The sequence below is a fragment of the Marmota flaviventris genome, chromosome 12 (genome assembly GCF_047511675.1).
Source record: "Marmota flaviventris isolate mMarFla1 chromosome 12, mMarFla1.hap1, whole genome shotgun sequence".
Lineage (NCBI taxonomy): Eukaryota > Metazoa > Chordata > Mammalia > Rodentia > Sciuridae > Marmota > Marmota flaviventris.
Genome location: NC_092509.1, coordinates 23,427,606 through 23,450,076, shown reverse-complemented (window position 1 = coordinate 23,450,076; position 22,471 = coordinate 23,427,606). Strand labels below are relative to the sequence as shown.

The 22,471-nt window shown below is 42.0% G+C and overlaps 2 protein-coding genes across 3 annotated transcripts in view; one reads left to right on the top strand and one right to left on the bottom strand.

Annotated features, from left to right (window-relative positions):
- Positions 1–6,400, bottom strand: part of Itih2 (inter-alpha-trypsin inhibitor heavy chain 2) — a 40,781-nt gene extending 34,381 nt beyond the window's left edge. Inside the window, exons 1-4 of the mRNA XM_027944855.2 lie at positions 6,317–6,400; positions 5,044–5,118; positions 3,344–3,376; positions 1,828–1,997 (exon numbers count right to left, since the gene is read on the bottom strand). Coding sequence (XP_027800656.1) covers positions 1,828–1,997; positions 3,344–3,376; positions 5,044–5,118; positions 6,317–6,400 — 362 coding nt within the window. The remainder of the gene's footprint in view (positions 1–1,827; positions 1,998–3,343; positions 3,377–5,043; positions 5,119–6,316) is intronic.
- The window catches only part of Kin (Kin17 DNA and RNA binding protein), an 85,872-nt gene extending 67,454 nt beyond the window's left edge, over positions 1–18,418 (top strand). Inside the window, exons 13-14 of one of the 2 annotated variants that reach the window (XM_071599782.1) lie at positions 8,651–8,767; positions 18,092–18,418. In XM_071599782.1, coding sequence (XP_071455883.1) covers positions 8,651–8,767; positions 18,092–18,154 — 180 coding nt within the window. In that variant the 3' untranslated portion in view covers positions 18,155–18,418. Of the gene's footprint in view, positions 1–8,650; positions 8,768–13,144; positions 13,169–18,091 lie in introns of those variants that run through there. The other variant, XM_071599783.1, reaches the window with a different exon arrangement.
- Positions 18,419–22,471: the final 4,053 nt, after the last annotated feature.

Genomic DNA, 22,471 nt, shown 5'->3' with positions numbered 1-22,471 from the left:
CATAATGTGTGACACAGCTAAAGAACTTTCTGCCCCATGTGCCAGTAGCACATTTCTAGGTCTTCCCCTTTAGATGGGAGAAATCACACCCAAGGTGACAAGGAGCATACTCAAGGTCACACAGCCAGTCAGAACCAAAGTGAGATGAGAATCCACAAGTCTAGGCCAATGCTCTTCCACCAAGTTGCAGTGAAGCTCAAAACCCTGAGAGGTCTTCAAGATGAAGAGACCTCTCTCCCAGAGTAGACCATTCAGGCCCTTGATAAAAAGGCAGAAGATGTGTTTTGGCTACTATGAGCTCATTTTAAACAGTGATGGTGAAACAGCTATTTTCCAAGGTCTTATAAATTCAGCCTTGGTCAGAGGGGATTAAAATAAATGTACATTTCACAATTCTGTCTTTTATGGGATGAGAAGAGGAAGAAGAAAAGAAAAAGAATGAAGGGAAACAGAAGAGATAACTAGAGTGAGTTCTGATTATGTGGTTTAAACATAGGAATGTATTTAAATAGTTTTAAATGTGATTTCTAGACATGGTGTCATATAATACCACTACCAAAAGCTTCTCCCTTCCCATTGCTTTCTAGGGATGGCTGACTTAAAAAAAATAAAGTTGTAAATTTTTAAGCCAACCATCAAAGAGCACCAATTCACATAATTCTTTTTTTCCCACCTACTTTCTTTTTCTTGAAAATACAATTAACATGAATCTGCAGTTTTTAACAGCCACAATACTTGCTAATTGAACCCTTTGTTCATTCACAATTATCAATGATTAAATCTTGGGTTATGAAAGACAAAGCAAATGAGAAGTGACCTAATGTCTTAATGAGAAAATAGACCACAGGCAGGTCTGTTCCAGAGGGAACAGGAGGAGCTGATCAGGGAGAGCATTCTCTGGGGTTGGTCATCTGAATGTGCAGGGAGGGGATAGAAAGTCATATCCAAGGGAGTAACTGGCCTTACCTTTTTAAAAGATATTGGTGTAGTTTAAATTGTTTTAATTTTGGAAATTTTCAAATATATGAAAAATTGAGAGAAAATATATGATCCATCTCCATGAAACCATCACCCAGCTACACCAATATCAATACCCTGCCAATCTTAATTCATCTATACTCCCACACTTTCCACCTCAATTATTTTGAAGCCAATCTCAGACAGCATATCATTTCACCCATGAGCACTTCAAAATATATTTTGTAGAGAATTTTTTAAAAATTCTATGTGTGTAGCCTTAGAGTCATTGGGTAGAAAATGGAAAATATTTAAATTAAGTATAAGAAATCATTATAACAGAGCTGTCAACCATTGAGTTGATTGCCTTGGGAAGTGGTAAGTTTATCATTAAGGAAAGAGTCAAGTCAAGCCCAGATAACCCACTTGTCAGTGATATAATGGAGGAATTCTAGCACCGAATAAATGATTGGATTTAATCAGCAGTTCTCAACTATTTTTTTCCCCTCATAGAGACACATATGGCAGATGACACTGATTTATGGCTCACATACTCATATGTGGTTTCCTACAAGTATGGACAACTCCATATGTGTTTCTCCTCCAAAGAAAGCATATTAAAATGCAAGTAAGTGGATGTCATTGCCGCAGTGATAACTTGAAGTTTGCTTTAATTCATTAGAAAGAAAAGCAAATCCTTCACAAATTCTGATATTTTGGACAGAAACGAATTGTTGAGATACACCCCACAAGGACTCTCAACATCCAGCAGATCCACAGCTCAGGAAGCGGAAACCTCCAGTAGAGTTACATTTTAACTAGGAGGGCTTTTGAACCATGCAATATCTGTCTCTTCCCAGAAGTACTCACATGGTAAAGTTGGAGATAAAGGCTCCTTTGGGAATCTGAACATCAAACACGACATTCTGAGGCTGTGGGGAATTGTTCACCAGCTTGCTCTGAATGATGGTATTGGCCATACGAGAAGTAATGGTGGACTGGACTTTATAGCTATAAAGAGTTACTTGATCAACATTCTCCTGAAATGGTCAAGAAGGCATCATAGTAAAATCACTCTGAATGGAACTAGGTATACGCCATGACCAGCAGTATATTTTATTTGTTATGACCAATTCTAGAGCATTCGTAAATATATAACTTCGTAACTGTTAAGCAGTCTCCTAACTTCTCAGAGCATCCCACAAGAAGTTGGCCTTTGTTTTGAGATATTTTCCCATGCTGTTTAGCTCTCTGAGTTTATGAATTTTTTTTAATCCAAGTAAGAAAATGGTTGTGGGAGCAAAATTGGATTGACAAAGTCTAGGAAATAACTTTAAATGCAGGAACACAGCTAGTGAAAGGAGGCAGGATCACGGGGTTGGAAGGGGGTTCTGGCTGTGCCTTCAGAGTGGGGTATAGTCAGGGGTGCTGTGGGGTAAAGGGCTCATGCAGCAGCCCCCCATGTTGCTTGCTACATGTCTTTTTTGGTATCACCTATTATAATTTCCTAGTCAGTTCTCATATTGTCCCTCAAAATAAAACTTTGAGAACAATAAATAACTGAGAACAATGTCGGGTATGAGTGGTGAGTAGAATATCCGGGACAAGGAATTTTGATGCAATTATTGTCCAATACTCATCCTTCTACCCATAAATGGATATATCTGTGGTAGCCCTGATGTAAAAGTCACTGTATGTCAATGCAACCTTGGCAAGGACATGGCCAGTATGTGACACATTATATTTTGCTTTTTACTCCAAGACGAGTTATTTATTTCAGATCTAGGTCTCGACCCCCAACCTTTATTGTCCAAGATTAAACCCTGTAACTAGTTAACACCCAGTTCATCTCAAGCTAAGATAAAATCCAGACTAATTTCCTTGCTTTTCTTCCCCCTTCAACGTGGTCTTCCCATAGTTTCTGTGAGCTCAGAGCAGGAAGCACAATGTAAACTTTGGGCATTTTCTGGCCACTCGGAGGTCTACTTTGACTGTCTCAGGGAACTGGGCCATTTCATGTCTAAGAGTTCCTTCCCATAGCCACTCTTTTATTGTCCAAAGCTGTCAGATGTCATGTTTTAAATCAAAACTGTTAAGTAGCAATAAATGCATATGGTAGGATGAAACTTATGTTTTTGGTGAAACTTTAGAAAATAAAGAACACTTTCATTCCTTGGTGGCAACTGTCCTGTCTACAAATACGGGACTCTCTAATGCAGAATTTTGGAAAGATTTACAAACAGAATTGGGCAAAGGGGTATTTCAAAATTCAGGTCAATACTCTCAGTGACAAAGACCAAGGAGACACCTGGCTTGATTTCCAGGTAATGGTTAACAGGAAAATCATTCACACATCAACTTATAACAAAATCAAAGAAAAACTTACCATCACTTCTCCGGATTCTCCAGAAAGGCTTCTCTGTGGAAGGAAGTTAGACAATCATCCTTCAACTGCATGGCATTTATTATCTCAAGGGCAAAACGGGTCTCCCCATCAAAAACATTTTTATTTCTCTTCAGTACTAAGCTGTAGTTCATTCATTAGAGCTGAGACATGAATCTCAAATATTCTCGGAAACTCTTTTCCCACTGGTGAGTTTCTCTGAACAAGTTTCTCTGCCATTTTTGGTTGCGGGCACACCCCTCTGTGACCTAATGCTAAAATGAATATTTTTAAGTGAAAATGTCCAGCCAGACTTATCCTGGGCAGCATAGATTTTCTTTACTCTGTCTGGTTTGCTTTTTCTTCAATTGAGTGGTGATTGGGGTGCTCCATTCTGCCATGGAGTTCTGGACACTCTGTTCCCACTGTCATAAACACTCTTGCTGCCAGGCCCCCTCCATCTGCAATGCCCCCCCCACCTCCATAGTATGTCCTACCCATCTTTCCCATCTCAGCTTTGGCAGAATTTCCTTTGAAATTCTCTGACCTCGCCCCCCCCACCCCCCAATGAGGTCAGCTAAGTGTTTTACAAGGAGCGCTTTCCTACACTCAAAACATCCATGTCTTATCCATTTCACTTGAGGGGTCAGTTTCCTAGGCTCTGTCTCCTTTTAAACTAAGCTACATACCAGCAGGGACTTTGATGTACTTCCTCCATGATTAGCCCTGGAGCCAAACACAGTGACTGGCACCTGGAAACTTCTGTGCTCTCAACAGAAGTTGAGAGCTAGGGGGTTCTCCCCATGAGTAACCGTCCTGTGTCATGGAAATCACCTTGCCTTTGAAAGGCGAATGGCTTAGGATTGATGGGTGGAAATTTAATACCTGATGGGTTAAAAAATAAGACAAGTTTTGGATATAAGCTCAGCTTGCCTGACTTGGGTTGAACCCAGGCTTTAGCAGGTGCTATATGACACGGTGAGGTCAACAATTGCTTTCTTTCAGATTTTTTGAATGGAAAGTTTGATGATTACATTTTCTCCCCCATGGCTAAATGAAGTCTAGCTGATTGGGTTTTAATATTATTGATCCATAAAAAACCTGGATTTTAGAAACATTAAACATTGATACCCACACAAACTAAGTCATCAGTCAGCTTAGTGCTGCTTCCATAAAGACCTCCTTTCTTAGCAGTGGGCTCTGTGTGGGAAAAGCCAAACCCTTCCCAGCATTGCTGAGCTCACCCCCATTAATTAGAGGATTTTATCTAGGCTACCTCCAGCATGATATTTCTCCTTCCATGGTGCTCTCTGAGCAGCTTCCCATGGCAGAGTGACCAGAGGAAGGAGAATGTGTGGTCACAGTGAGAAGTGTCACCACTGGATTAAGAAAGTCCTTCCTAAGAGGCATTTCTTATAAGGCAATAAGATCATTCCAGAATCTTTAATTTTGAAGAAAATTCATAGCCATGTATCCTTTAGGGAACTAAGGGGACCATTATGACTGGCAGCCACTGGAGAGCTATATGGAGGTCTCACTTTATTTAACCTTGACAGTGTTTCCACCTAGGTGCAAAACCACTAAACTCACTAAGAAGTGAGATCTTGAGAAAAATCTAGCAAGAGGCACCATCATACCTGTTTCACCTCTCCACCCATGAGCTCTTTCTCCTATTTTCCCTTTGGAAGTAAAGCTTACTGTACCTGATACCTCCGTTTCTCTGGCACAAATTGAAATTTTCCTGGAGCCAGTTCCACCAGATCACCATATTCTGCAAACTTAAAAAAGAATTCAGGATGTTTATTTCTACTAAAAATATCTAGAGCAATAGAGGCAGCTGGAGCAGTCATAATATTATTTCATATTCCTTTTCCTCTGCCTCTGGACCATCTCATTATTTTATACCATAATTTTTTTTTCTAATCTATTTTGTTTGCTTGTTTAGTCTCAGAGGTCAGTAAAAGGAAATTAACATCTGTAAATTTGTTGTGTGGAGATGATGGGACAGACATGTAGTGGCCAAAGTGACCCAGTGATTAGGTGGGTACATGGGGGAGTATTTGGGTAGACCTGGGGGCCTTAGCATGGTGGGCTAGACAGATGTGATCAATTCATCTTCCTGAGTTAAAAATGTAGGTAGGAAAGGAAAGCCAATTTTAGAAATGACTGAAAAATCACAAATGCATTTGGGTGTCTTGACTTCAGTTAGAGATTGCTAACACATTTAATGGTTTTCAAAGTGTTAGAAAATGTAATGATTTCTAAGCAGAGCAATTCTCTCCCCCTGCAAATACGCTATTGAATTCTTCTTCAAGCAAGACTTCTGCATTTGCTAGGATAGTCCCATAACACATTTTGCTTTTCTGGCATAACAGTAGCTCCTACATGAATTTCAGAAAGATTCAGTTCAAGACTTTCCTTACATGAGATGACCAAGGGTCCCAAGTGAAGACCTTGAATTCCATGGGAATTATTCCTGCACTTTGCCAGCTCACTTTCCATATTCCCTTTTAATAGGAAAGTTTAAAGAGTCCTTACACAAAAATCATAGTTCACTTAGTATAAAAAGCAATGGTGCTTTGATAATGACTCCTAGGGAAATCAGTGATAATGACATTTCTTAATAGTATTAGCTAATAATTGTTAACACTTGGTAGTCCATGCACTGTGGCAGGTAGCTTATACATGATGTTGAATTTTCATAGCAATCTTTTGCCCTTTTTAGATAGGGAGCAACCGGCTCTGCTCTATAACTGCTACACAATGATGCCCGACCACTGAACTTGACTCATTTCTCATGCAAAACCTGCTAATGCTTTAAGAGGTAAATACATATTCTAGTAATTATCATGATAAATGTGTGTACTCTGATGATTGTTCTACAAGTTTCCTTTCTACACAGAGCAAGGTCATTGAATAGCAATTGCAATGATTTACTTTCAGAACAGCAGCAAGGAGTCCTCTAGATGTACTTACTTCAGGAAGTCCATTTATGGGGATCTCAAAGGCTTGTGTTTCCAAAAGAAATAACCAGATGAGAAAGCACGTGAGTCCTTTCATTTTGCCGGACTGCTTTGCCAAGCTCTCCAGAGCAGATGGCCTGGAGAGAATTCTACTGCTTCGTCCTGAATCAAGTTCAAAGGAACAACAGAGGCTCACAGTTCCTGTCAAAAAAAAAAAAGGAGAAAGAGAAGGAAGCTCTCTAACTGTGCTCAAAATCGGGACAAATATTTGTTTGGGAGCTCCAACTTGATCTGTGGGGGTGGAAAGACACCCAGAGGTTATCCAAACAGCAAAGCCAGAAGCAGTTGCTGGGCCATGGGACAAGTCAGGGTCAGGATTGGGGTCAGACTTTTTTTTTTTTCTTTTGCTGATTTCTATTGATAAAGTCAGAGAAACCTAAGGATAATTCCCATCTTATTTAAGGGACCCAATTAGGAACTATACCAAGAGATAGATCCAGAGAGAAAAGTTAAAGTGAAAAGTTTCTGAAAACAAAATTCTTTCACTTAAATTAACGCAGGAGAAGAAGAAAAAAAAAAGGCAATAGGAGAAACACAATGGTTTCTGGGCAGAGAATTCATAGTTAATGATTTACCCCTCTCTGATACTGAATACCTATTACATATAAAAAACTGAGCAAGGTGATAAGATACTAAGACTCACTCTTCAGGGTAGGTATCTTCCATAAAGCTAAGTGTCCATTCTTCCTGCCCCTGATCATGACTTGCCAGGTGGCACTAGGAGTTGGTGCCATCATTCTGGTGAGTCATACAGTAAAAATATAAACTAGGAACTTTAAAATTGTCACCACATTATTTTAACATGGGAAACAAATGTCCAGGAAATAATACAAAAAGAAAAATGTATGGAAAAGTTTATATCCATGAAAGATGGACACAAGCACATTGACAAATGGCTAAGCAAATAATCGAGTTAGTTTATGAATCAGTTCGTGTGCCATAAACATTGATGGAGACTTATTACATGCACTAGGAGCTGAATGCATAAAAGTGAATCACAAGGAGTGACCTGCCAGTGTCCCCATATAGTAGTGGAGAAGAATGGACATCACCAGGATGAGGGATAATGAGAGCCATGTCCCGTACAGAGATGTCACAAGGAAGGTGGGCTACACTCACTTGGAGAGATGTAGGCACATTCTCAGGGAAGACAGGGTGTCATCTGTCAGGTCTGGAAACATGGGTGGGGTTTCTCCAGGCTGATGGCAGAGGCTCTCACTCAGGGTGTGAGATGAGCGTGCAGGGCTGGTGGACACCCAGGGAAACAGAGGTAGGTTGGTATGGCAGGAGTTGGAGGGAGGGCGAAGGGAGCTGGCAGAGGGGTAGAGGGCCACAGAGCACGGAATACACCAGTCCAGGGCAACCTGAACTCTGCACTCTAGGCAATGGGGACTCAGGACTGGAAGGGGAGAAGCCTGAGAGACAAGCACTCATATTGTATACAGATCACAGTGGGTTCAGCTCAGGTGATGGAAGAGGCAGGAGAAAAAGCCCATGAACTATTTAAGAGATGCTGATAGTCCTGTTGAGATAGCATAAGGTCCTAGACGAAGGCTGTGGAGTGAAGATGGCTTGAGATGATGGGTTCGCGTGGTGTTCACATCAAATACCAGGTGTTAGTGGAAAAAGCAAGTACTTACTTTTGATATATAGACGTGTAGGTGCTGTTGCTAAGTAATGATAGCAGCATGCAGATTAATGAGGGCAGACTTTTATAGCTGTAAGAAAAATATGCAGATTGGCAAATAACTAAAACTCGTGGTGATGAAGATGCTGTCTGGGTGGTGGGCTCATGGGCACTTTGTGCCTTCTTCTTCAGGGTGGTGGCTAAGGCCACTGGGTTTAGGAGTCGGTCATCAGAGGTTCATAGTCCTGCTCCTTCTGCTGACAGTTGTAAGAATCCAGGTGGTCTCCTTCATCTCTGAGAGCCTTATTTGTGCAATGAGAATGATCTCCCATTGCTGTGGACTGAGTTGTGCCCTTCCCAAATTTATTTGCTGAGGCCTCCCAGTGTGGTTGTATTTGGAGTAAAGAAGTAATTAAGGGCTGGGGTTGTGGCTCAGTGGTGGAACACTTGCCTCGCATGCCTAGGGAACTAGGTTCGATCCTCAGCAACACATAAATAAAGGAATTGTGTCCATCTACAACTAAAATTTTTTTTTAAAACAAAGTAATTAAGGTTAAATGGGACAAAGTGGGGGCCTTGATTTGATTAGTGTGCTTATGAGACACCAGAACACATACACATACACATACACTCTTTTTCTCTCTTATTTTCTTTCTGTAGTATGAGGACATAATGAGAAGGCAGTGGTCTACAAATCAGGAGAGGGCCTGTACCAGAAACAAAACTGGCTGGCACTTGGATCTTGCCTTGATCTTGGACTTCCCAGTCTCCAGAACTGTAAGAAATAAATTTCTGTTGTTTGAGCCGCTCGGTCTGTGATGTTATGTTACAGCAGCCTGCACTAAGATGCCCACTTACTGTTGGAGGGGTTTTATAAGCATTAAATAAGACAGCACATATAAAATATTTGGCACATACTAAGTGCTTAATAAATATTAGTCACAATTAACTCTGTCATTAAAGAAGAAAGCAGGTTTCTATGTGAAAACAGGGCACATAAAAATAGAGCTTAATACTTACTAGCCATTTTTATCCGTAAAATTATTTCTATTTTTTTTATTTTTGACAATAAATCTTAATCAGGACCTACCAGCATATTTTCCTGCACATTGCAGATGGTGAATTAAAGTCTGCCCAATGATTTCTCGTTTCCATCATAGATTATTTTGTTCTACTCTCCTTCGGTCTTTTTTTCTTTTAAACAGGTTAATCATTTTAGTAGATTTCATATCCTTTTGAGCTTGCATGTTGTTTATTATCAAACTCTCCCTGTAAGACTGTTCCAACATTTCAGAATAAGGAGACAAATACAGTGAAGGAATTTTACGTATTAGCCAATCTTGGTGGAATTTTATTTTCCTTGCAACAAACAAGTTCTGGAGCCTCTAGGACACAGTGCTGAAATAGTCAATCTCACACCCTGGGCAGAACAGTGACAAAGGGAAGCTGTCTCATGCTCAGGGACAGGTAGTCTGGGCCAACTTCTGGTGTCCTGCAGCTCCCTAATACATTTAAAGCCCAATTCACGGGGCTTGTAACTGAAACCTGTCTGTTGGGGGCTTTGTCTTCACCCTCTGAAGTTGCACAGCAGTGAATCTATTGGAAAACAACTTCAGGAACAATGGAAGAGAAGAAATAGACCCTCTCCTCCCCTGTCTGGGATGGACAGGGTGGGTACCTGCCCAAGCCTGTGGGGGGCCTTAGCCCCACCCTCACAGAACGATCTAGCCACAGCTTGGCATCCTCCACTAAGATAGTGCTTTGGGGTGCATTTTTTTAAAAAAATAACTGTGTTCTTCAACATCATATACCTTTCCGTTGATCATCTCATCTTCAGTGGTTTTAATCTAACATTCAGAAGTAGTATGGACGAATCTAAACTAAGGGCAGCCTGGGTCATTCTCCCCTTTTCATGTCAATAGCTTGTATGCAAATCCCAAGGTCTCAGGAAAAACACTCTGTTTGCTCTCTCTTGATGTTCAGAAGCACAGGGGCTCCCATCAGGGTAGGCTATGTGTTCAGGTCACAGGTCCTGAACCTGTGGCCCTTCCACTCCGCCTTTCCCAGGCCCAGGCAGCTGTAATGTGGACCAAAAGTATTTTCTGCTTTAAATGTTCCTGACTTATTAGGATGGAAGTTACTACTGAGAAGGTCGACTGAGAATATCTACTTTCATGAATGTGAACATCAGTAGAAAATCTACAAGAAAAAAATGTCACAAAATTTCATGATGTTTGAACAAACTAACAAGTTATTGAGTATGCATTGAGCTTTCTGACAAATATAAATGAACTTGAGATTCATCACTCTGAATGTCACTGTGATTTAGCTAACAGAATAGCTATAGCAAGCACACATTTTAAAAAGTTCAGTTCTACTCCTATCATTGTGAAAGTGTATTTTTAAAAGTTCAAAGTGAGGCTGAGCTAACATACAAATAGCTATCTCTGACTTTTCCCTTCTTGTTCATGGGGTCAGATGAAGCATAATATGGAGAGTGTCTGTTTTCTACATATTGTGGGCTCAGATGCCTTTCCTTCCCATGGTAAAGTGTTTATAGGATCTTTAAAGACGGTCAGGCATGTTGGCACATGCCTGTAACCTCAGCTACTCAGGAGGCTGAGACAGAAGAATTGCAGATTTGAGGTCAGCCTCAGCAACTAAGTCAAAACAGAATAAAAAGAACTGGGGACATTACTCAGTGATAGAGCATTATCCTAGCATATAAAAGGCCCCATGTTCAATGGCCAGAACTGCAAAGATTAAAAAAAAAAAAAAAACTGTTAGAATTTTCAAGAAGACATTCTACTTCTCGGCTGTATCTTTTTTCTTCCCATAGCGACAGGTATGGTTTATTATCAGTTGTAGCGAGATCATAAAGATTTGGGGGGAGGCTGGGGTTATGGCTCAGTGGTGGAGCGCTTGCCTAGCACACGAGAGGCATTGAGTTCAATCCTCAGCACTTCACACAGATAAATAAAATAAAAGGTATCGTGGCCACCTACTACTACAAAAACACTTTAAAAAGATATTTTTTCTTTAAAATAGAATAGACATGTCACAAGCCAAAAATGTGACATAGAGAGGGTGGAGCTAATTGTCTCATTAGCTCTTGGGTTGAGTGATTGCTGTTCTTTTCTTGAGCTGCAGTGATTGTGTTCCCCTGTATCTGAAGTTTGACTTCACACCCATTACCGGAGTAGAGACACCAGGCCTGGGGGTGTAAGTGACCAGCCTCAATCGGGATAGGTCAATCCCAGAATAACAGCTCCCCGTGTTTTTCCCAGGGGGTCTGGGTGTTTCTGGCAAGGATGGGGCCAAATCTGGAGGCCCAAACAACAAGATCTAGCCCTGGTGTTTCCAATCCAGGCAGGCAGCACCTTGGCATGAGTACTGGTGCCATCTCCAAGGTGGAAAGAGTGTGAGGGGCATATCTGGGTATCTGCGCCATGAGGGGTGTTGGAGGTCATCTACTGAATTCTCTACATCGAAAGATGATGGAGTGACTTACAGTGGGTAAGTCATGTGGCCAGAGTCACCCAGCTAATGGGGGGGGTGGTAGAGAAGTGCTGTAGAAGGGCGGTAGAAGAGCTGGGGTGAGGGCCACAGGGAGGCGGTGGCAGTGGGGTCTGAACCAACAGGTTCTAGAGTCTCACTCTCAGTCACAACCCTGGCCTGCCTCTCCAACTCACTAAGACCTTTACCACTGGGGCCAATCTGTGTGCCTCTATGTCATCATCTGAAAAACAGGGGACAACAAGAAGTGCTCACTTACGCATGTGTATAATGGACTTTGAGCACTGCTTGGAACACATTAGGTGCTTATTAAGTGTGAGTAAATATCATTTAGCAGCATTAAAGCAAGAAGTCCAAAGCATTCTGATCTCTGAGTACTCTGAGCTGTTTTGACCTCACGTCTTCTCCTGTCTCCTCACAGTGTCTTCAGGGCACTGCAAATGGAATGGACGTAGCCAAGGAGAAAGGTGGTACCAGGAGCTGAATAATCCCCTGCAGTTCAGTGTCACACAGTGTAACCCCCTCTGCCCCTTCCTTCTCACAAGAGGAGACTGACAGCAACCTGTGAGGAGAGGTGGAATGGAGGGACATCCCCAGGAGGGGCAGTACCATTGTAAGAACAGTACTGGAAATCCAGAAGAGGGAACGGACTGAGGCTTGACAGACACATCAAAATGCACTTTAGAAACTGTGTTTGGGACGCGTGGGACAAAGTTAGGGGAAAAAGTGGGCCTATAGCCAGTGAGAGATGGGTTCATATCAACTAATAGTTTATTTAAGCTTGGTTTTTCCCTGGATTATGGCCATCAACCTGGAAAGAATAACACAAGCAATGGAAAAGAGGGAAATAAAACCCTAGAGAAATACAGGCAGCACTGAACTAGTTTTAAGTGAATCACTTCCCAGACCAATTACACCCCAGGGCACTGAAAGAAGTTCTCAATTGAAGGAACTTGCCAGTTTGGGCTATTAGCTTACTTCAGTGTTGAAAAAGGAGAACATTTAGATTCTGTAAGTTATAGTTTGGGGAGCTTGAAGTTGAGCTGATTTTGAAAAGTAAATGACATGAAACTATTAAAAAGATGGTTTGAGAACCTTTGGAAGAGGAAACAATTTGACGAAGGAGTGTGTGGGGTGGGGGTGGGAGGCTCTGATGACCAAGGCCCACTAGATATGGGGTAGGGATGAGGGGGAATCTGAGGGGTGAGGATCCACGTGGGGTTGGAGATAGAATAAGGATGGCAGCAGGAGACAGCCTGGGCTCTGGACCCTAGGAGGGAACTGCCAAGAAACAGAAGGGAGTTTGGAAACTCCAAACCAAGCAGAAAGAGTACTGTTCTCAAGAGTCAGGAAGCAGGGGAATTATACCATCTTCAGGAGGAGATGAGGCTGGGCTTATGTCCAACCAGCGATGTGGCGCATCCCCACCACGCACTGACCGGCAAAGTGACTTGTTGGCAGACCAAGGGCTGGTGACACACAAAGCCTGTAAACACTGTCCATGTATTAGAGCCAAACTCTTCCCTTTGATTATTAAGCTTGAAGATGGCACAAGGCCATTTATCATCTAAAGAATTAGTGATCATAGTGTTCTATTGACTATCAACATTGAATTAATTTGACTTCTTTTCCCCATAGTGTTTCTAAACTGGAAGACCCTGATTGGATAGAAGCACAGATTGATTACAACATACTTATCATGAGTGAGGTGGAAACTGAAAATGGAATGAGTTTTCACCTGGGGAATTGCAGAACCAGTTGTTTGAACAAAGCCAACCAGAAAAGCTTTCATAGATAAATTGATGTTAACTTGAAGGAGTGAATTTAGTAGTGAGAAACAATGTAATTCACTGAACCTATTTGAATAAAATCTACTTGAAATCTACTTGAATGATGAAAAGGAAGACAGACTTAACAAATTTTGGAAGCAGTAAATCCTCAGTGCTTTCTTTAATGCGGGCTTGGAATGTTGCACTCATTTCCAAATGAAATACTATGAAGGATTTTGATAAATTAGAGGTAAACCACTGGAGCCTAGTAGGATAGTTAGAGATTTGAAAACTGTGTCTTATGAAGATATAAAACTAAATACACAGTTCAAGGAAAAAAGCCCTTTGAAAACGAGAAGCTGGAGTGGATATGACAGCTATCCATGCATGAGGCCAAAGAGTAGGTTATTTAAGGAGTTATTATTCTACAGAGACTCCATCCCAGAACGGAGGAACAAAGTCAGAATCCTGGAAAGGAAATCAAACACTGGAAGAAGCCGGGCAGGTGGCCAGTCTATGTGGCTGAAGAATGAGCAGGGCCAACAGCCCACAGAGAAGGCTGAGAGCAGAGGGAGTTCAGTGGATGGAACTAGGCTCTCTGGAAGGTGTCCCATGAACCCTGAGCACCTGCCGGCACAGTTCTCTGAGGTGTGGTTTGGCAGTGTTCATGGGCCAGGTCATGGTAGTCATCTGGACCAAACTATGGCGAGTGAGCTTAATTCCTGTATTTCCAGAGGGTGGTACCTGGAATGTTCCAGTTTTCTACAGCTGCATAACTTTGTGTTTCAAAACCACAGTTGAATCTCTCTCCTGAGTCTGTGGGCTAACTGGTTCTTTTGCTCTGTGTGGTGTGGGCTGGGCCCCCAGTCAATGGGTAACAATATCCAAATTACTAACCAAAGCCTGGGAATCGGCCCTGGCTGTGAGCTGGGAGCTCAGTAAGGGCTCTCGCTAGACTGTCCCCACATGGCGTGACTCACATGACAAGCTGGGTCTCAAGATGGGCATTCGAAAGGTACAAACATGGAGGCAGTGGCGCTCCTAGGGCCCGTGCTTAGATTTTACAGTTACATTTCTTTCATGTATTATTGGATAAATCAGTCTCAGGGACACTCCTGACTCCAGGGGAGAGAACATAAATTCCACCTCTAAATGGAAGAGTGGTAAGGATTTTGGGAAGCATCTTTAAACCATCACAAGGAAAATGAAGGGATGATATAAGGGATCAAAGTTTTGGAGGTTTTGACTCAAAAATGGAAATGACTGCTAATGGAGGTTATCATGAAGATCAATAGGATGATGCCTGTAAAGATCTTCATACTAACCGGGATGTAGCCAAGTCCCATTACACAGCAGCTGCTATTAATATCAATGTTATTTTTAATTCTGTGCCTGCCACTGAAGTGCCTAAACTAAATGGGAAGCAAGGCCAGATTTGGGGAAGGGCACGGAGGATTCCTGCACTGGGAGAGTAAGCCTTTGGGAGATGAATTCTAAGGGACTGTGAAGATCCCATGACTCCACAGAAAGCTAGAAAAAGCCAGCCTCCCATTCCCACATGTCTTAGAGCATCCTCCTCCACCCATCTAGCTTCTTCCGTTTTTTACTTAGAGGGAATCCTCTAGAGAATAGTTTTGGAAAGAGTGCAGGCAGCATACAAATGCAGACCTAAAAGAGAAATATTTCCAAGTCATTGGGGTTCTGGCATTGTTCAAGTTAGAGCAAACAAATAAGCAAAAAGTTGGCCTTTTAAAATATCTATTTACATGTAGGGAACTGGAGAGGTAGCTCAGGGGTGGGGCACTTGCCTAGCATGCAAGAGGCCTAGGTTCAATCCCCAGTGCCACCAAACACACACACACACACACACACACACACACCCCTACATGTATAGCCTGACTTTATACAGGACCCCATTTATATAAACAAACTTTCTATAGCTTTACTTCTTCTACATAGAGATGAGGTTGTCAGTTTGTTCTTTGGTACAGGAGGCTCCTATTTCCTGAGTATTCCCACGAAGGTAAATAGAGGGAAAATAATCCTTCAAATTCCAAATGACTGAAGCCACTTTTATCTCTAGGGGAGTACTGTACTTTCTCTTTAGAAAATGTGATTGTGTATACAGAATATGCTAGACATTCCTTGTTTCCCATGCATGGATTTCAGTGGCCGTCATTTAGTTAAATAACTCTAGCCCTTCAGTAGCATGGCTCAAAAATTTTGGCATCAGAGCACATCCTAGAACATTAGAAGTTAAGCCTCCTATCCAATGGCACCCTTGAAAGAATGTATAATGTTTAGTTTAAAAACATTTCCTATAGTTACAGAAACTTTTAGGGAGTGGTATTTTGGAGAATTAAAGAGGGATATTTATTCCATGGTCAGATCAATGCAGTCAAGAGTCAGAACCACACAGACATTGGGAAGTGTAGTCAGTCAGTAGAGGCTAGGCTATGTTTAGGTAACAATGCCCAAATCTCAGTGGCTTAAAACAAACCCAAGTTTTCTTGCTTCTTGCACATACCATCTCTCCCCTGCCTGCAAGTAGAAAGAATTTGGATCTTGGGGTAGCTGACCCAAGAGGAAATCTACTGAAACTGGGAGTTGAACATGAAGGAAAGTCAACATGTCCATGAGAACAAGTTCCAGAGTTTGCAAGAATCACAGCAAGGCCCTTGAACAAGCCACCAAGCATGGACTGGCATGTTCAACTTACACAAGTACATACACAAGGAGGGGAGGGGAGTTGGAGCTGAGGGAGGGTCCTGCAGGTCACAGAAGGCACCCCTTCTGGCTTGTATACAGCCAGCAACATGGACTCTGCCAGGAGCCCCTTCCTCATACTGGGAGAAACACAAATCTCTGTGGTCAACAGATCAGCCTAGTGGCCTTCGAGAAGCACCAAGGGTGTTTTCAGTAGGAAGCAGTTGAGCAGAATCAAGAACAAGGTGGAACAATTAGGGAGAGTTTGGAAGGATAGTGTTAGAGCAGCTGCATATTGGGGAAAGGTTCCAGTTTTACTCAGTTTCCGTTGTTTTCTTTCATAGATGTGCTGGTGGCTTTTGAATGGCATTGGTACAGACTCTGGTGGTTGATATTCACTTGAAATGTTTTTCGAAACATATCTCCACTAGGTGGCGCAAAGCACTTATCAATTTGGAGCTGATGTAATGGACTTGTGCTAAGGAGGAGAGGAGGAACTTGAAAGTAAAATAGGGCCTCACACTGGGGCTGATGAACATGCTGTTAGTATATAAAAGGGCCATGTCATACTGGAATAATGGAATAAGGGTTTTACTGCAGTGGCATTAAATAATTGCACACCTAATATCTCTAGGGTCAATTACATATATTTTTTTCTTGCCCCAAAACATTTTAAATAGTCACATATTAAAGATATTAAAATAAATTCAGACACATGAAATATATATATATATACACATTTATATATTGAACATGTATACATATATATATATTGAATATATATATATATATTGAATATATAAGGGTCAATCACTTACAAAGTATTATTCAGAAACTCTACTTACAAAAACAGATGTAGATAATTATTTATAGTAAACTAATCAGCCAATCAATTGATATTCACTGAATCTATATGCAAGGCACATTGTTAGATATATATGGCACACAAGGCAGTCTGCCTATTGGTTAAGAGCACAGTGTTGGGTCCAAAGAGCCTGATTTTCTAACCAATTATTAAATATGACCCACAACATGTTCCTTCACCTGTGTCTCAGTTTCCTTATTTGTAAAGTAGAGATAATAATGTCTACTTCACAGACTATTGTAGAGAGTTCATCTTTGTAAGGCATTTCAAATATTGCCTATTACACAAGTGTAAGTCATCATCACTACTATAGCAAGATTCTTCATTCACAAAGGAGCTCACTATGGGGTTCAGCTGGGCAAAGATCTCTCAAGTACCTCCTAAGTACTGTGAAGGACACTGGGTAGATGAAAGGATCTGGAGATCATTATGTTAAAGAAAAAAGCCAGGCACAGAAAGACAAGGACTGAATGAACAAGGTTGATCTCATGTGAATTGAGAGTAGAATGGTGTTTGCCCAAGGCTGGGGAGGTTAGGGGGAGGAAAGGTAGACAATGAGTAGAGGTTACAGTTAGATAGGATAGGAGCAAGAAGTTCCAGGCTGTAGTATGTTGACTATAGAGAATGATAATGTACTGAATATTTCAAAAGAGAAAAAGAACGAATTTTGAATGTTTTCAAAATAAAGAAAAGATAAATGTTATGTTCTGATTTGAACATCACACAGTGTTTATAGATATCAAAACATCTCATGACACCCCCTATGTATGCTCAGTTTTTGTTTTCAGGTATCAGTCAAAAATAAATAATAAAAAAAAGAACAAAAGGGCTAGAAGAGTGGGTCAGGTATGGCTCCTGACTCATGAAATAAAGAAATTTCACGGGAGAAGTGGGATTGACAGGTAACCGGACCATGAAAAAGCCCAGTAGGTGAAGCTAGTATAGAAGTAACTGATAATTTGGCCAAAAGGAAGGGGCAGTGGGGTAGAGCTGGAAAACATGGGGAGGGTTAATGGTTGGTATTGGGGGGAAGCATTCTCAGTGGAAGGAACCACAGAACTGGAGGCTCAGAAGCACGGCCACGTTGGCCATCTCTCATTCCCTTGATACCACACTCCAGTTTTGTTGGAGACAGGTGCCCACTTGCACCTCCAGCCTCAGCCTCCAGAGCTGTTGGGCTTACAGGTGTGGGCCACTGCACTGGGCTTGTACTAGGAATTTAATTCTATAACTTTATTTATACAGGTGACCAAATCACAACTGGCCAGTACCTGTCACGATCACTCACTAGCGTTGGACACAAGTTGAACTTGTACCACTTGTAGCCTGGAGCCAGGCTGCGGCCACTCTGCTGGGTGGCTTCTGAGGAAGTTTTTGCTTTCTTCATAAAATGGACAGATGGACTTGGAGACTCTCCCCATGTCCAACATGGTGTGTGCCTGAAGCAAGAGCAACTTTTTCTCAGGACCTCCTTCTGTGACAAGCAAGAGAATTAGGCACAGAAAGAGAACATTGGTCCTAAATGGGTGAATTGAATCAATGATGGCGACATTCAATGCCAGAATTCCTGCTATGCGAAGAATAAATACTATAATGGGGTTGGCCACTGTTCATTGAGTATTCTCCACGTGGCTGAACATATCACTCTGGGGGAATTAGAGAGTTCCTTAACAATATTCTTGTCTTTCTGTTTTATTGGTGTGTTTTAATCAGGTTGATTAGTATTTTTTTTTTTTTTGTCACTGTGACCAAAACACCTGACAAGAACAACATGGGGGAGGCAAAGCTTATTTGATGCTCATGGTTTCAGAGGTCTCAGTCCCTAGTCCTCGAATGCCATTTCTCTAGGCCTGAGGTGAGGCAGAACATCAAGGTGGAAGAGCATGAAGAAAGCAGCTCAGGACATGACAATGAGGAAGGAGGGAGGGAAGAAGGGAGAGAGAGAGGGAGAGAGAACTCTGGTCACCAGGGACAAAATATATACCCCAAAGGCATGCCCCTAGTGGTCCACTTCTTCTTAATTTTATTTAGAGACAGGGTCTCACTAAGTTGCTGATGCTGGTTTTGAACTTGTGATCCTCCAGCATCAGCCTCCAGAACTGCTGGGCTTACAGGCGTGTGTCCCGCACGGGGCCTTTACTAGGAATTTAATTATATAATTTTATTTATACAGAATCGACTGGCACAGGAATTATGAGGGACACAGTCATATAAAAAAGATTATGCAATGTCACAACTTTTCTGACGTTGCACAAAAGCATGCTACTGTGTACTTCTTGCAAATATATAATTTTCAAATTTCCTTCGGCATCAATTCACCATATTAGTGCTGTTGGGATAGGGGGAAGTTAATTTTGGCTGTTTTCCTTACTTGAGGTGAAATTTGTATAATATAAAGTTAACCATTTTAAGTGAAGACTTGGTAGCCTTTAGAGTTTCCCAGTATGATGGGTGCCACTGTCACCCATGTTGTAAATGGAGAAGTTGAAAACAGAATTCAGAATAAGTCTTGGTGGTTCCCATAGTCCCCGGGTTTATGTCCTGTAGGGTACACAGAGAATAAAGAACAGTGAGGGCCAGGAGGGATAAAGACATAAAACCCAGCAAATGTGCTGGAATGGTTAATTTTACGTTGACTTGACCATATTTTGTGTGCCAATCTTCAACCATGGAGGTTTCTGTGAAGATGTTTCGGGATGAGATTCACATTTAAATCAGTGAACTTTGTGTAAAGCAGACTGCCTTCCTCACGGTGGGCGGTCCTCATCCAATAAGTTGAAGATCTGAAAACCATGAAGCATTGACCTTCCCTGAGCAAGAAGGAATTCTCAGCAGAGGACCTTGGGACTTCGTCTACAACATCAGCTCTTCTTGCGTCTCTAGCACAGGGCTTTTGGACTCAAAATGACTTCCGTGCATCTTCAGCCTGATGACCAGTGTGAACAATTCCTTAAAACAGCACACACACACACACACACACACACACACACACACACACCTCCTGTTGATTATGTTTCTCTGGAAAAACCCAACCCCTGCAGGTACCCTGTAAATGGAGCTGATTTTTGTTCTCCCCAGTGGGGGAATCTCCAACTGCCAATCCAGCCTTATCAGACCTACAGCTGCTCAGAGCACCATCCCCAGCCACTAGGCTCTTGCAATCTACTCCCTCCTTTGGGATCTCTTAGGGTCACATCAAGTGCTGTGACACAGTTCTCTTAGGTGAATATAAAGTAGCCCCATGCCAGCTCCCCTACTCCAGGATAACCACCCTCATCTGGCAATGTTCAGTGCAAGGGTGGGGGCTTGGGGGAGACATCAGGGGACATTGAGCAGTCTTTTCCAAAGGGATCCTTACCTCAATCCTTCCAGTGTCCACCCTTGAGAAGGAAAGGATGAAGAGATACGGAAGTGATTTGGGGGCACACCTTCCCACCGCCTGCGCAGGGAGTGGGAAGTGCCCCTTTGCCCTTGATATTTGGGATTCACAGAAAGGGGCCAAGTAGAAGATGCTTCTCTGTCCTCTCTCCTCAGCCATGCAAAGTGCAGGCTCTGCAGTAGGACACCATGCAAGCATTCAGATGGCACTAGGGCAAATGACTCCCCCTGTCGCTGGGACCTGAGAGTACACTACTTTACATGGCTAAAGGGACTTTGCAGATGTGATGAAGTCAAGGATCTTGAGATAAGTGTCCTGGGTTATCTGGGTGGCCCAATGTCATCACAAGGAACCCTAGAAGCAAGAGAGAGGGAAGGAGGGGCACAGAGGAGATGCCATGGAGGAAGCAGAAGCTAGAGTGGCGGGGCAAGAGCCAAGAACGCAGGTGGCCTAGAAGCTGGGATAGGCAAGGAAAGGATCCTGCCCCAGAGCCTCCAGAAGGGGCTAACCTCGCTGACCCCTGCAGCCTGCAGACCATCAGAGCTGTAAGATGATGAGTCTGTGATGCTCCAAGCTGCCAGCTTTGTGGGTGGTTACATCAGCAATAGGGGGCAAATACAGACGACATCTTGGGCTTCTAGCACTAATAAATACATCATTTACATATAACAGAACTATGTTATAGTAATAATATTTCCTGTTGATTATAAAATTATGTTTGCATAACTTTCTTTTTTTTTTTCCTTTTTCTGTGGTGGGGATTGAACCCAGGACCTCACACTTGCAGCCCCAGCCCCTCAAGAATCTTGATATAACAGGGACATATATTGATATTCCTATTTAAAAGGTGGTAAAACCATGGCAAAGTGAAAATTTTAAAAAATATATTCCATTACAAATTTAAATTACAAAATCATTGGCATTTTCTATGATATGCTTAGTGACTTTTAGGAATCCAGTGACTCTAAAGATTTGGAATAAATTATAACACAGATCAAATAGTCAATAAAAGAACATCAGTCTTATGACGAAGTGAAAGTTCCAGAGCTATTTTTAGGTTGAGATAATCACAAATTTATTTAATCCTCCTTCCTTTGTTTACAACTGTCACCTGGGAGAAGATGCTGAACTGCTCGGAAGCCATATTTTTATCTGTTCTGTCTGAATTATCTTTAGGGGTGAATCAGACATGCTTGTAAGACACTTAGCAGAGTATTGGCATGTGATCATATGAAAACAAGTTGTCTTTCCCTCTTGTGCTTCTAAGTTATTATAGAAAGGCCTCTTGATTGAAGGGAGGCATGTACTAGCATTCCTATTGAAATGTGGTAAAATCCTGGCAATGTTTAAGAAAAACAGAGAGACCCTATTACAAGAGAATTATATAATTGGTGGCAGAGTTGAACAATAACTCTATATGGTAGGACCTCAAAGATGGACAGCCTGCTCTGATAGAGCCATTGTGCCTAATTGATAGAGGAAGCCTAGAAGTAATGAGTTTATTTTGGATAAGACATTAAAAATGAAACTGGTAGTTATGGTAGAGAGAAGGCATAAAATGACACCTCCCCACACACATCAGATAAGTGCACACATACACAAATATAAACACATGCAAGCGCACACACACAACCAGGTAAATGCATACATACAAATGCAAACACACACACAAACATACACAAAGTTGCTGGAGAATATCAGGCATAGCAGGAAAGAACATTCCTCCCCTCCCTGCCCCATTCCCTACTGGCATCCTGGAACTTAGAACCAATCCAACAGGTGGGAAGGCAAAGAATCCTAAATTGATGAAGAAAACAATAATTTGGTCTTTAAAAAACTCCACACTAATGGTTTCTCACGAACTGGCAGGAGGAAAGCTTGTTTTCCCCAGGGAATGGGAACCCAGCCTGGAGATACTGGTGAGAAGTAGTAAAAGGAAAAACGCATTTTTTGCTCAGCAAGTCTTTACCTGTGCCATTCGAATCTGTGGCAGGTGCTGCATAGAGAAGAGGCTTCTTCCCAGCCAGAAAGTGAGCCCGTCAGTGCTACCTGAAGGACCCAAGGATGCTGAGCTGTCCGCCCTGGTTTCAACAAATACCATAAATATGTATCTTGGCATCAGCCACAAAACTAACACCAGTTTGTTTTAGCCAAAACCCTCCCAAAGACACACCTGGGGCTTTCAGTGCAAACTCCCTGGAGATCCCCCAACATCTGTCTGAAATGCATCTTGCAGATCTCCGGCT